At 36.8% G+C, this 15,490-nt stretch overlaps 1 protein-coding gene and 1 long non-coding RNA gene across 2 annotated transcripts; both read left to right on the forward strand.

Moving 5' to 3' along the window:
- Positions 1–369: 369 nt before the first annotated feature.
- Positions 370–6,839, forward strand: LOC110826713 (uncharacterized). The gene is made up of 3 exons (XR_015535788.1): positions 370–577; positions 2,089–2,171; positions 6,553–6,839. It is a non-coding gene; the product is annotated as an uncharacterized LOC110826713 (long non-coding RNA).
- A 2,650-nt stretch (positions 6,840–9,489) lies between these two features.
- LOC110826678 (gustatory and odorant receptor 24) lies at positions 9,490–13,715 on the forward strand. Its single transcript, XM_022057546.2, has 3 exons — positions 9,490–9,697; positions 12,055–12,306; positions 13,587–13,715. The coding sequence occupies exons 1-3, from the start codon at positions 9,512–9,514 to the stop codon at positions 13,713–13,715; spliced, it is 567 nt and encodes a 188-aa protein (XP_021913238.2). The 5' UTR covers positions 9,490–9,511.
- The last annotated feature ends 1,775 nt before the right edge of the window (positions 13,716–15,490 follow it).

The following is a 15,490-nucleotide window of genomic DNA, read 5'->3' on the forward strand; positions in this document are numbered from 1 at the left end:
TTGCATTTTGTGAGTAGTGACTGACCAGCCCACTGCCTCGAGACAATTTCTACTCATTCATGATTAGACTGCTAGAGCCATCTAGCAGTGAATCAGGAGAGACTTGGGTGAGTTGGTAAAGAACCTTCAGGTGGGTTGAGGCTCTTGCTGCTCAACACTTCAAACATGACGGAAGAGCGTCACTTTGTTTATAGTAACCAATGAAAACAATAATTGTAAAGTTATAGGCAGCATCCTCCACGCCTTTTAGCTCAATTGAATAGTATGACTTGTAATTGAAGTGCATGTATTGTGCCCTAAATTTGCAGGACAGACAATGAAAGCTTTTATTTTTCTTTGCTGCAAGGTCATGCCATTCTGGGAACAGCAGTGCGTCTCTATCGCTCGCCTTTCTTTGTCGTTCAACGTAAACAAGCGCAGTCTCAATAGTGCAATTCATTCCGCTACTTTCTGAGTTAAGTGTACATATAATGGAGCATTCCGACAGGTTCGTCGGATGAAACGGAATGTCGGATATCCTAAGTTTGGATTTTTGGAACACTACTTCATTAAAGCCGGTCATTTTCCAGGCTCGAATGTAAGTAAAAATGTCTCACTGAGATGTTTCGACACAAATCACAAACGGTGAGAATTATGAATATTTACCAGGACACGCCGAATATAACTCAAATATTACATTTTTGTATGGATATTCTTGACGTTTATAGAATTCTTATTTAGTTTAGCACAGCATGGCGAATGTTTTAAGTAGGTACCACACAAAATGATTACACATTACTAAAAGTCAGATTTTATAAAAAAACATAATTTTGTTTTTCTGCTAGGAACAAGAGTCTTTCTTGAGAAGCTAATACTTGCTCATCTGGTTAATAAGTTATCTGCTTTTTTTTATCGAGTTTGCAGGAGCCTCACATATGGCATTTCTAATGAACTAGATGAATCCAATCCACACCCTCCCTACCATATTCTTTGAGGCCGATTTTAATATTATCCCACCCTTCACCCCGTCGTTTTCCAGACTTTCTCGGAGGACCGCTAAGAACCACCTTTTGTCGGTTGCCCTCTTGAGATTTCTTTAATCAATTTCCTCGCAGTTACCGCCCATAACTGGAGCTTCAACAAAGTATTGCGGTGTGCGGGCTGGCAAGAGACCCTCATTCACGAATTCTGCGAGTATTATTTTTCTGCAACTTCGTTACATTATATGTGAGGTTATGATTGCTACACTGCTGCATCATTTCTGAATTGCAGTTCTGAAGTGGACTCTTGGTGTATTTCTGTATTATCTCGAACGAGGACCGTGATAATAGCATCAAATAAGCCACGATCGATTACGTAGTCTATCATGCGTTTCATTCGAAGCAAAATTTGAAGTTCAGTAATAATGTTAATAATGCATATATGAGGAATGTCCCAAATAGATGTGTACATATTATTTTACGGAATGTTAACCTTGTGTGTATACATCTCTTAGGAACATCTCTGTAAGACTACATACACACATACAGTATGAATATATTCCTACGTACATATGTACACAAATGCGCAAGCCTACCAAAGACGTTAGTAAATTGAATTTATATAATTTATATCATGACATGTAATCTTCTGAAACACAAACTAGAATTTTGGAATATAATTTTGCATTGTCTAGGTGTAAAATTTGACGTTCCTGAATATTTATACGCTTGATTATAAGAAAAAACTTTCATTTTTATATATATATATATATATATATATATATATATATGTGTGTGTGTGTGTAATATTTTAGCGCTCATCAGATCGTAAGATAAAGCGATTAATTTTAAGCAATTAACAGGCTTTCAGAACAATAATTCATGTGTTCGCACATAGCAAAGGTAAATCCATTTGCTTATTATATAAGGCTTATTAATTTAAATTGTCTTTATTGTAAAAAAAGCTAATCAGAAGACAGGTTCTTTCTATTGAAAATAAAGCTGATAGTGTTTGTCGCAATGTCTCGAATTGGTCCAGAAAATGGAGGCATGCATTTCTTAAGACTTATTAAACCTTATGCCATTATTTCATCACATGCAGTATTCTTACAACAATTCACATTTACAGATAAACATTACTTCAACCAAATTAAACCAATTTTCGAGCAATGAAGTATAGCGGGATACTTCCTATTACCATACCAAAGTCAGGTAAGTGATACTTGTGTAGATGTAATTCATTAATGTGTAACAAAAGCTGTACTTACATATATATTTCGCTACAATTTATAATGTTTTCATAGGAATAAGAATAATCGAATTCCGGCCTGGACGTCGTGCATGTATCAATGTTAGTAGTTCCAATGCGATCGAAAGTGACAAGATTTGGTTTAAAGTATTTTTTGAAGGTTGCATTCAAATACATTTCGATGTTTTGTGTGCCTTTTCAAGCACTCTGTAGCGGTGCTGGTGTTGGTATTATTCTGGTCTAATATTCAAATTCTATTGATTTATTACGTGCATTTTCTTCTTCAACCGCAGGTACACCAACGTGTCGCGTGTTGTCTTTGGTCATGGCCTACTCAGTGTGCATTCATATTTGGGTATTAATAAAGTTAAAATATCCTCGTTGGTTTTAGTTATGTAAAAAGTGTCAGTTAAAACGTCTTTTCGAACTGAAATGTTCTTTAACATGATCACAAAAGCCAGCAACTGGACCCAGTGTTATGGAGAAGAATCCGGAACACACGCAATTTTTTTAACCTTCATCTTAATTTCCTTTCCCATTTAAGTTTAAATTTAACAAGTGTTGAAGATAACACTCGAAACTACATTCAGCTCGTTAACAAACGTTACTGGACTGCGGATGTTTCATAAGGTATAAATACACTATCTATTTCGAATATGACGTCCACATATTTTAGTATCCCTTTTTAATTGCTTTTCGTATTAATTTCATAACATAATTCTATCGTCCAAAAAATACGACTGCAAACTTGAATAAATATTTGAGAGGGCACCAGACATGTAGGGTGAGAACAAAAGAACTTTACATTTCCAAAATATTACAGAACAATTTTGCTTTTCTAGAACGTCACACCAATCGATAAAGAAAACTCAAAGTTTTGTTTCAAGTGACCCGAGTGATTGTTATGTTGCGCGTCTCCGCTAGATACCACTAGTTTTGAAAATGGCTACCCCACAATAGAGGAGTCGTTGCGCCCTTCAGTTTGATAGAAGTTTACATACGTTTCAGAGCTCTTTGTCCTGAAGACGGCCATCTCCATACGGTATAAATTCCAGCCGAAAAAGTTAATACCTGTCAAAAACATTATTTACCCACATTTAAAAAGAATAATTAGGGTCAGAATGTTTACGCTTATGATTTATTGCAAATGACTGTTTATGTTCCTTATAAAGAGCTTCTCTTTTCATCTCCCTTACATCTTTATATAATCTCTGACCATGTTCTTCACTGAGGTCTCATAAATTATCATGTAATTAATCGAGATAAAAGTGCAAGAAATGCAATGTTAAACTCTTGTTACATTCGAGTATCTCCAGACTTTTAAACACATTTCCCATAATTCTATCATGCTGTGGGTCTTTTACATTTCCGAATAAAAACTTCTCAATATCGTCCTTGATTGTATTCCATACCTGAAGTTTTGTGTCACTCATGGTATTGGTAAATGTCGTATCCTTCATAAGTTGCTGAATTTGTGGTTCATCAAATATGCCCTCTTTCACTTAAGCCTTGGACAAATCTGCAAACTTACGGCCTATGTATTGAAAACATGAATCACTTTTGTCCAGCGCTTTTACAAATTGCTTCATAATACCGAGTTTAATATGGAAAGGAGGCTGTGTAACGTTCTGCAGATCAACTAAACTGACATGTACAAGAATTATCGTTCCTGGTATTAAATTTTCCCTTTTAGACCACTCTTTAGTTGTCCATTGTTTGTACTCGCTATTCTATTACAATCGCATAAGAAACATGGGAATTTGTTATTATCTCTTTGTTGGCCCAACAATAACCAGGAATCCTTTAGATCACCGAATAAAGACCACTAATGTTCGTATGGAGAATGGGACACAACTCTATAAAACTGGTATTTTGGATTTTGTCCATTGAAAAATGAGAAAATGAAACTACACTTTTCGGAAGCTTGATCTGCTTCCTTCTTCAGACAGAAGATGAAAAGACCAGAAACCTTACATTTGGGCCTCCTGGTTGATCTGGCCTCAGTCTAGCTCAACCTGATGGTCCAGAAGCTACGGTTTCCCTCCGTTCTACTTTTTACTTGATGACAAAAGCAGATCTGGCTTTCGAAACTTATTCATTTTATTTATAATTTGGACAATGGGCTTTGTCCAAGAAGCCAGTTTTACGCGTTATTAGCACACAATTATTACAAAGCTTTAGGTTTCATCAGGACATACTGTTTTGCTATTCATACATTTCTTAACTTGATATCAACCCAGAAATGTGTCATTCATGAATTAACGGAACCTGGTAATTGTGGTTTTCCTGCGATCGATTTCATCCGGATGGGAATTTGGCACATGCCTTTTTTTTAACGTGACCAAAATATCCATTGGGCGGTTTAATGAATCCGAATTCCTCGCTTCTGTCAGCCCTGATCCAAACCGACGAACATGATCGTTCCTTCCACTCAGTTCCAGTTAAAACCGTTCTTCTTAGCGTCTGTAATCCTTACGTTTGTTTCACGTTTCATGGCCCTCTACTGGTCATTTTTGCTATCTGTATCGTTGAATGGGTACAATATTACGTCCGTACAAGGAAGACCGACAAATAGTTCGTCAAGGACGCTTGCGTTTTTCCATTGTTCCTTGTAAAACATTTTTCACTCTTTTGCTATTTCAAGCAAAAAGTTTAAACATATTATAAAAATTTAGAAGAATTGGGAACCGTTATTATATCAGGACGATTTTAAAAACCAGCCACACTCTCCGTGGTTTATTGATGTCCATGAGACCCAGAACAGTCGGGAGACAGACTAGGCTGTGTGTACGGGATCCCTTGTGATTGTGGTAGATGATATATCGGCAAAACTAGCAGACCTCTGGAGGTACGAATAAAGGAACATAAATATAACTTCACACAGGGCCTGTTGGAGAAATCTAGATTGGCCCAACATGCGTATAAAGAAGATCATCTTTTCTGTTGGGATGGAGCCAGAGTGTTATTAACAGCACCCAATACCGTCTATAGAAAATACAAGGAGACAGCACACATGGCACTACTTGCCAATCCTATCAGCCAGCCCAGTTTGGATTTATCTCGCATGTGGATTCCGGTCATCTCTGAAGAAGTCTAAGTTGTGCATTGAGTTTCAGATTAATGGTCATGTGTATTTATTCCCACTTTTTGTGTGTCTTTGTTTTTATTTGGCTTTTTCATGTATAACGAATTATGTTTCTATTATTTCTATTTTATTCTTTTACGTCCCACGGATGGATGGTGCGGTGATGTTCTTATATTCCGGGACTTTCACTTTTTTACTTTGTCGGAGATAGGGATTAGCTCTATCTAGTGGGCCCAACTGAGTAGGAACCTGAAGACGGAGATAGAGCCCCATCTCCGAAAAATCATTTTACGTTTTATATTTTATTTACTAGACGATGGATAATATCCAAGAAAATTTTTATTCAAATGACTCATCACCATCGTCAAGAACTTTTAGATTTGATATATTATAACTGGATGTTTATGAAATTTATTAGCACAGATATATTCACTTTTTTCCGTAAACCTACTGGAAAAGGTGATTATTTTACCTTGAATCCATAAATAAATTGGGTAAACGGAAATTACTTGATAGAGTCTGACGTTCCAAAGAAGACTTTTACGGGTACCTTTAATGAACGCACTTATCTCATTTTTCTAAAGTCATCTAAAAACTACTCTTTCAGGACCTCTCGCAATTGTGATCCGATCCAAACAAACCAAATGGTGACTGATCCATAACCCTCACTTCTGTTGCTCTCCACATTATTTTATGTTAAAACTAGTAAAGAAATAATTATTGTCCTGAAAATAATGGATACATGTAACTTCCCAGTTTCTATGTTTCACTCTACTTGAACGCTTTCTTGCAAACAATATCGTTGTACCCGCCAGTCTCTGTACTCGGCTTCAAAGACATCAATAGGGGACTCTTCAGATCTTTGAGTAACAAACCTTGATCACATGGTTACAGTATTTCCCCCTACAATTTCTCTGGAGATATGTAGGCCTCTAACTGCAGCTGATATTGAGCTAATGACCCTGATATTACCGCAGAAGCTACGACAAAGTCCAATGTATAACATGGTTTTATTTTACTTAACATAGAGTTAGTTCCCATTTAATTAAATTTTAAAGATTCACATATGTGATGTTGTTGAACAGATTCTTGAGATATCATTAACTATAACAAATTTCATTGGAAAACAGTTTATATTTAAGCATTTGAGTTTTAATAATTTTACATAAAATGGTACTTTAATGTAAAAGCTAGCGTTTCTTCCGTTCTTTATCAGATTTATTGCTACATTACTGACTTACTTAATCGTTCTTCTACAGTTTGATACAGGACGACATGCCAGCAGTTGCGATCTGAGCACAACTAGATCTGTACGACGTGAGAAAAAACATGTCAGAGGATTTGAAAATACTTAGTTTTATGTTAAACTGTGTGTTCAATTAAATATACTCGTAATACCTCTGTTATACACATGAGACGTGTTCTCATTTGTACGTACTCACATATGTATTGTCCAATGAAGATATATCGGTTTGGAATACACATTGGCCTTCAGCAACATTAATGTGCCTAGTTTACGTACAAATAAATAAAATCTCATCAATAATGTTCCTTTGCACTGTTATTAATGACATCTGATACTTCCTAACCATTAAGCCATTAACGTAACCATTCATCGTTTCATATTAGTTATAAATTCAATTCAATTCATTTAATTAAGTGTTTGCCAACACCAAGAAGCTTATAACAGGCAAACATTGATAATACATACTGATAATAAATATAATAATGAACTAATATTGAAAAATATTACAGAAACAGATTAACTAAACTCATACATGTACAGTATTAAATATAACAGCCAAATACAGGCAAGCCCAAAATAGAAACAATATTATACACAAAGAAAAATAAATGAAGAAATATAAATAAATGCAAATAATCCATCTAGAGAACACTAATATAAACGTAGAGTAGCAATTCTTAACATAAGACTTATGTACTCCGACTTCAGTTAGGATTAATGCCTTTTTTACATTCTGTGCTAGATAGAATTTGAGTTTTCCACGGCGGTGAGTACGAAGATGGCTGTCTTGTGGATTTTATTCCTGTGTTATCTGGTTGTTAACCAATCGCCATAATGTTAAATGACGTATAAGGCAGCCATCTTCATACAATCGATGCAAACATATTCTCCTGAGTGGGTCGCAATACTCGAATGTGTTAAGAGTCAGAATGTAGCCACTTTGTACCTTTTCAGTGCATTTTTGTTTACCTCGTATCTTTGGCTACGTACAATCTCAGAAACACGTTACATCTGTCTATGTTTTGGCCGGATAAAGATGAACCTCAGAAATCTTACTCTACACAGTAGAGTGCTACTGGAGAAGCTAGTAGTCGTTCAGCTCGTCTACAACAACCCAGCCTTTCATAGAACAAAATGTTTATTTTTGTGAAGGCCTCAATAAGAATTTATTAATATCCTGAGTCAGTTGAATCTAGTTCACAGCCTCAATCCTTAATTTAAGATGTATTTAAAACTATCAACAAACCTATACCTTACGTAATGAAACTTCCCCTACAGGTTTTCCAACTTATGTTTTTTAAATATTTCACATCTCTCTCTTTCTTGCTACATATCTCACTCATCTCATTCTTACCTATTTAATTATCCGAATAATTTCAATGCACTGTTGACTGCTTGATACAAAACTTGAAAGTGTGTGTATAAAACTTGACACGTATCGATACAGCGGACATCAGTTCAACTGCCGAAACCAACAGTGCGCTCCACGTGTCGTGTATTACACTAAGAACTTATTAACGAGTTTTCTTCTAATCATCCGGTTGAATATCAACTCCCTGATTATCATTTATTATAATGCCTGAACTTATAACCTTTGTTGGGGACAAGCTGTATCACACGCGATTCTTCTAGCAAGGATGAAGATTTTCAGATAGCAAAATTTGTATTGCAAGAATTGCAAAAAGGACGTACAGCACATCATTATCTAGACCCCGCTTCTTCAATTATATTAATGATAAAACAGTCGATCAATATCAGTATGTTATTGTATCCAAACGGGGATGTACATTTACTGCCATGTAAAGAATGCTCGTGGGCGTCAATATAAAGTGTTCTGCCCCACTTGTTACGTAGGTTATAACACCTGTTGAAACACAAATGAAGAGCAAGTAGATTTGTGATGAGGAATACACGTATGTTCCAGTCAAAAGACATCTCATTTACGACAAATAACATATTGTGGAAACCGTCAACAAATACAAAATGGTTATCAAAGGATGAAGTAAATTTTGAGAGCGAATTCTATCACAGTCAGTTTAAACCATTATTTCATCTGCTTCGTCTACTGGGAGCGCTTCCAGTTGAAATACCAAAGACAGGTAAGTAAATTGTGCTGATCTGATATTTCAGTTGTCAAAAGTAAGATGAAAGTACTTGGTATTAAAAACAATTAGAAAAGGATGAAAGGATCCTGTTCATAATATGTCGCCAACCCCCTATAAAGGAGACGGCTTAATAAAGAAGAAGATCCATTCACAAAATCACAGCCCCTAGACATATAACAGGTTACTTTCTATGCCACCGACATTTTAAACACAATTTTTTATCTTAGGGATTCTTTAAATAATTAATTAATACAATGATAAACTCATAATATTTAAATACATACACCACCGCTGAATATTAGAATATTTGATAAACATTGACGGTGAGCTGACTTAAAGCTGCCAGCAGCGAATTGTTACTCGTTAATTACGTGGAATCCGTGGTAGAAACGAACCGTTGTAATACACGCACAGAAACACAACATTTCCCAACGTTTACGACGGCAGAATTTCCCGTTCATATCCACGTCCGCAACAGCCCGTAACTTGTCTCTGACCTGAGGAAGATGAATCAATCTTTCCGTTATTATTCAGATCAACTTTGACAGGTTCCTTCCACAGTTTCATAGGACTCTCATGTGGTTCTATTTATTTCAGGTTTTCCTATGAACTTAGATCCCTCTGAATCGTGGTACAAGCCCTGTCTTTTATTTGAACTCAACAACATTCCTTGATTCATATTTTTCTCCCTTGTCCAATAACAAGCACTGTATCTCTTAATTGTTAAACGTGGCTTTGATTTTATACGTGTGCATCCTGAACTTGTCTTAATAGACCCATTATCACTTTAACAAAACTACAGGTACACCGAGATTCTGCATTTTGTCACCCGCCGTGGCCTACTCTGTGTGTCTTTACCCGCTGCTGATGGTGTCATTGTACTGCAACCTCCAGGAACGCATGAAGGCTCTTCACGACAGCAGGAATTTTGACTACAAAATATACAATGTGTTACACGTGTTTATGTCTGGAGCCTGCTTGGTAGTCCCCTTGATTATGGCATTAGACTTGAAGAAACTTGTTCTTTACACAGGCGAATGGATGCAATATCAGGTTAGTTATATTCGCAAGGATTAAAGTAGTAGTTTTAGCTATGTAATCTTGTGGTTTCGTCAACTTAAATAATTAAATAAATAATTACACAAAAAGATGGTAAACTTGCGCACTTTGTTCGTGGCTTAGTTTTCATTCCGTTCACTCAGCGACTGCGATGTTAACGCTCAGTTAGAATTTGGATGTACTGGGTCAGATTTTCACGGTGGCGAATTCGGAGACGGTTGTCTCCTGGGATGTAGCGTTGTGTAGACGTACAGTACATCAAAGGACAGTCATCTTTGGAAGTATTGTGTTCTAGTGCAATTACTCTATAGTTATTATATTTTGTGTCTCCTTTCGCTTTTCAAATTGTATTGATTAAAAAGTGTTTGAGTATTTATCCTGTTTTGATACATATGTTAAAGAGAACTGACTATCCGATACTGTAGTAGCGTTTTTCAGGTTTACTTATACGAGGTGCGATCGGAAAGTCTCAAGACTGTGTCAATAGAGGGCGAACCGGATGTAGTACGAGCTTTCGCCGCTAGGGGGTGCGGCCTACATTCATAATGAATCAGTGTGCAAGCCGGCATCATCGAATTAGCATTTGTTTCTTAGTTACGGGCGTTTTGGTAGTGCATTGTACCGACCCTCCTGCGATTTTGGAATGGCGTGTGCATCACATTTTGCCAAAGACTCGGCAAAACGGCTACGGAAACCTATGAAATGCTAAAGCATTTGGGGAGTCCGCAATGGGTCGTGCACAAACCTTTGTGTGGCATTCACGTTTTAAAAATGGCCGAACCTCTGTCGATGATGACGAGCGTTCTGGACGACCATCTTCGAGCACAACGCCCGAAAATGTTACGAAGATTCGGCAGGCCATTCACGAAGATCGACGTCGTACCTTCAACGACTTGTGCGACATTGTTGGGATAGGCTATGGGACCTGTCAGCTGATTCTAAAGGAAGAACTCCACATGCGACGCATCGCAGCCAAGTTTGTGCCGAGGCTCCTGTCTGAGGACCAGAAGCAGAATTGACTTCTCGTTTGTCAGGAGCTCAAAGATCTTGCAAGAACCGACCCCAACTTCCTTTCTAAGCTCCGTGTGACTTCTTCCTCTTCCCAAAGATGAAAATTCAGCTAAAGGGAAGGAGATTTGAGACGATAAAAGAGATTCAGGCAGAATCGCAGATGGTGCTTGACAGGCTGACAAAGAAAGATTTCCAGGGATGCTTCCAGGCTTGGCAGCGGCGCTGGGATCGTTGTGTTCACTCCCAGGGGAACTACTTCGAGGGTGGTGGATGAATTTAATACCTGAGATAAGTGTACGGGTTTTTATACGCGCAGTCTTGAAACTTTCCGATCGCACCTCGTATGTTCACGGAATAGTCCATCAAGTTCTACTGCGATTCCATTTCGTGTTTATATTTTAGTTGGCTATCACCTGTGATTTCATGTGATCTAAGATGTTCCCCGCTGAGCATGGTCAAGCGTAGAAGACTTATTCCGTAGGACCTGATTTAGTATTGCACTGATTTCTTACTGAATCTTTCGTCGGTATAATGCTTACAAGCTCAGTATTCATATTGTCAGAACTATGCAAAATTGCCCCTGCTTTACTAACAGTTCACAACTATCACGAAAATTACACCGAATTATTTGAATTAGTACCATTATATCTTTTTCAGTTACCATTATGCATGAAGTAACAGCTACATAAATTATAAAAGTATTGTTGAAGTAAGTGAAACTATTATTGGTTATGCTCGCCTGATGATGGCAAAGTTTAATCGAAACTCAGCAGAAAAGGTACTTAATAATGAGGTTGTGGTGATTGCATAATCTATTTTGGTACAAAGTTGTTGATGAAATAAAAGTCTGATGCTACACGCTGTATCATAAGGAATTATCAGTTATTACCAGCAAAACATAATATTTGGTTCTATTGTAAGATTTGAAGCTTTCATGGTGATTGAATACAGTGAATCATTCTCTGGCCATCAGCCCGATTAGAGCGGCGTTGTAATCTAACTCTTCGTACACTGCCACAGCCAGGAGTCCATACTTACACGCCTCATGGCCTGTGAATAAACACCTAATTACATTTGGCATTTCGTTATGGTATCAATTTTTCCCAAAGACTATCCTAATAGGTCCAACTTACTAGATTTCTTTATCATAGAATTTATTGGGATTCTGAATAGAATATCACCTGTTTTTATTTGAAAATAAAGGTTCAAGGATGTTTGTTATTGTTGGTGATGTTTTATTTTCGCAAGCTCACAATTGATTTCCTTACACCAGTATTGACTTCAATTGTTTTGACATTTGATTTGAGCAAAAGTTGTATTGACACAACCCTTTGTTGCAGATACTGTTCCGGAAAGTCACTGGGCAGCTGTTGGTATTGTCCGTTCGAAGGCGATGTATTTGCTACGCAGTTCTCAGCTGCTTGGGAGGAACTTCAACTATCTTCTTTTACTTCTACGAACCACGAGTTCCTTTATTAGCCCTACCTAGTTATATGTTTTCAGGCATATTGGCGGAAATTATGGTTAGTTACTGGATGATCACTTTCCACAGCCTTTCGTTAGCTGGCAGCAAATACGCGACATGTTTCAAGGTACATTTGAGTTTGCACGTTGCAACTGGGAATGGTTTCAGACAAACAGGTCTAAAAATTTCAGGTGTTCTAATGGAAAATTTTTTGACACATTTTTTAGTTTTAACAACTAGATATTTTAGGAGCTCAGAGATAGCTCAGTCAGTACAGTGACTATCTACGGGCTGATGTTCGATCCTCGACGGAAGCACACGATTTTTCCCCTAGCCTCTGCGTCCTGACCGGTTCTGGGGCTCACACAGCTTCTTGTTCAATGGGTACAGGAATTCTTTTCCATGGGCCAGGGCGTGATGCCTACCACTCACCCTCATCTAGTGCCGATTCAAGCGACCTATATGAGGTGTAGAGGGGCTGCTTTACTTTATTTTTACAGCTAGGTATTTTAAACTAAATTACAGGGAAATTAAAAATGTTAAGTTATAAGAATTTGATATTTGACACACCATCGTTAAACGATCCACAAAGTACGAACAACTGAAATTTATATTATGTACTTAGTTGTGTATTCGTTCGTTTTCCTAGGCTAAGAATTCCTGGAGCTTCACCTGTAGCTCCATCGCATGTCGTCATAGTTTGCCTTTTCCTGTGCCTTGTAGTATTTGTCTGCAATTAACTGGTTTGTTTTCTTTGTGATGTCGTACGTTTAGAAATGGTATACACAAAAGTGTCATGAGAAGGCAAAAACAAACTTTGGATACATAGTCTCTTTCTTATTTAACTTGCTGTCGATGTAAAAATATAAAAAAATTCAATTAATAATTATTTGGATTCCTCACGATCTTCTTTATAAAATCCTGCGAATTCTTACAAAATAGATTTCCTATACGTTGGTATACAGAATGGCTATTCTGTTAATTTTGGGTTTGTGAATGTAATTTTGCATTTGCCTACTACGTTTTCCTCCTCTGTTTAAAATACTGCCATTGAAAAATCAGTTTTCAAATTTTGTAAAATACTTTCTAATGTCACAGGGCAGTAGTTTATGTTCATAACGGATATAATATATCGGCCGGTATGTATATTACAAACAAATTCAGAACATGGGAGATGTCTGTGGTCTGCTGAACATCATCAGTGTTATATACTTTAATTATATTATAAATTATTTTAATTTGTTTGCGGCATCATACTTTACGATTTCCTAATTCTATTCCAATTTGCATATAGATTCCCTGACCATGATATTTGCCTACAATATTTGTTTAATAAATTTTAATTTTGGAATGTTAACAGACATACTTAATCTTGTCAACTCGTATGATTTAATCTTCTTTTTCCAGAGTAAGTTAAAACAAGGAACTGTGTCTGCAGAGATGATAGGAGAGTACAGAATTCTCTGGATGCGGTTGAGTGAATTGGTGTCAGGAGCAGGTAAGATCATTTTTGTATCACTCCGCCTTGTGACTTAAACCTGTTACATTTGATACACTGCGTTTTGTGTCACATTATTACGGAAATTACCTACAATATCGAACTTAATCCTTATTTAATTGGTGTAAAGTATGTGTCAATTTCTGAAAACTTAATTAAAGTGTATATATGAGACCTAATAAATGATAAAATATTTTTCCACACTTATAATTAATTAAATATTCAGTACTATATCAACCTATAAAATTTTAATATCATAGCCAGTGCGAGTCGCGTTTGATTAAACGAGTGAGCCTTTCGTGACATGCCGACAAAAATTAAATGAAAAATTCGGAACGTGGCTACTCTGGTAGCGAGAAATCAAGCAAGGCAGGATAGTGTAAAAGCGAGGTCGTGCTTGTAATGAAAACGCACATCTTTATTGCACACGCCGTCACTGGGAATAGTGTCTGCGCTGTTTAAAAATATTACACAACTGTTAGTCTGCTGAAACTGTAACCGCACCCAAAGCGCATCTTAAATACAAACAAATTTCTTGTTTTGTTGCAGGAGTTGCGACGGAAACTCTGTTAGCTCTGTACGTCTCATTTCTTCTCTTTAGCCTCGTCACATGTTTGTACGGATTCCTGTTTGGGGTCAGCAATGAACACTCCAGCAGAGAAATGACCATGACTGCTACGGGCACGGTCGGATTTCTTTGTGCAGCTCATTTCTACTGTATTTGTAGTACGGCGGACTACATTACGACAACTGTAAGTTACATGAAACGCAGATAAAAATATTACAAGCAATCGACATCCATGTAAGAAGTTGTCACTGTATCCACAAAGCCAAAAATAGCTGACGGTGACCACACCCCTACATGAAGACGTACACACTCACAAAATCTAAAGTGAAATGGCAATCGTCGGCCATATGTCACATGTAATTAAAATAAAACACAACACTTCATTACGCCCCAAATACTTACAACTTTGTTTGTTACTGCAGGTCGAAACGAAAGTTCAGAAGGAGTTACATCACATCACAACATGGTGCAGAAGGCAGGACATACAGCAGGAGGTTAGTATATGCATGGAGTACGAATTATCGAAGGATGCTGGAAAGTAGTGCAGAAATTTAATGATTGAAAGCATTTTTGTTAATTGCGGTTTTCTTGCGGTGAATTAATTTTTATATCAGTTTTCGTCGATAAGATATTTCTTCTTCATGGAAGTTTACTCAAAATTTAAATAAAGTGTGCAAACTCCTCTCTTTCTACAAGACCATGATTATTCTTTGACATGCAATAAGAAAAGTGAAACTTGTATAATTTACCGGAGTCCATTTATGAACTCTTTGTTTAACCGCCTTATAAAACAAAATGAAACTATAATGAGCATTATAACTACATTCTATGATAAAATAGCAAATCACGTGACAGATTTAGTCACTACTAAACTGAAAACCTGAATAGTAAGTTTCTTTGTGCAGTGACGTTTACGAGTAGACTGTCGGCAAGATTCACATTTGTGATCAGTTTTCCTGTTTTTTGGTAATGTATTGTACTTTGAGAAAGAGCATTTACACTCTTTATGGAATATTTTCCAATTTTGCCCTGAATTGCTTTTAAATAGGCCATTCCTTAAGGGTTGTTAATGAAGTCAAAATCCATTTTCTCTTCAATATGTTGAGACCTACAAGAAACATCAAATTGCAGGTATTAAAAGTATTGACAGAGGCAATTAAAATCTGATATGTGGCGCCTAAATTAATGTCCATTGGTGGTTAATAGGATAGATGAATATGAAATTAGATTTTTGAATTTTATTCA

This window comes from Zootermopsis nevadensis, unplaced genomic scaffold (assembly GCF_977971745.1).
Source record: "Zootermopsis nevadensis isolate Lab colony 2312 unplaced genomic scaffold, Znev_1.0 Znev_ptg000019l, whole genome shotgun sequence".
Taxonomy (NCBI): Eukaryota; Metazoa; Arthropoda; class Insecta; order Blattodea; family Termopsidae; genus Zootermopsis; species Zootermopsis nevadensis.

Excerpts from the sequence above, each read along its gene's own strand:
- LOC110826678 (XM_022057546.2), top strand. The coding sequence starts at position 9,512 with ATGGTGTCATTGTACTGCAACCTCCAGGAACGCATGAAGGCTCTTCAC. Across the intron at positions 9,698-12,054 it reads GCGAATGGATGCAATATCAG|ATACTGTTCCGGAAAGTCAC; the intron begins GTTAGTTATATT and ends CCTTTGTTGCAG. Across the intron at positions 12,307-13,586 it reads AATACGCGACATGTTTCAAG|AGTAAGTTAAAACAAGGAAC; the intron begins GTACATTTGAGT and ends TTCTTTTTCCAG.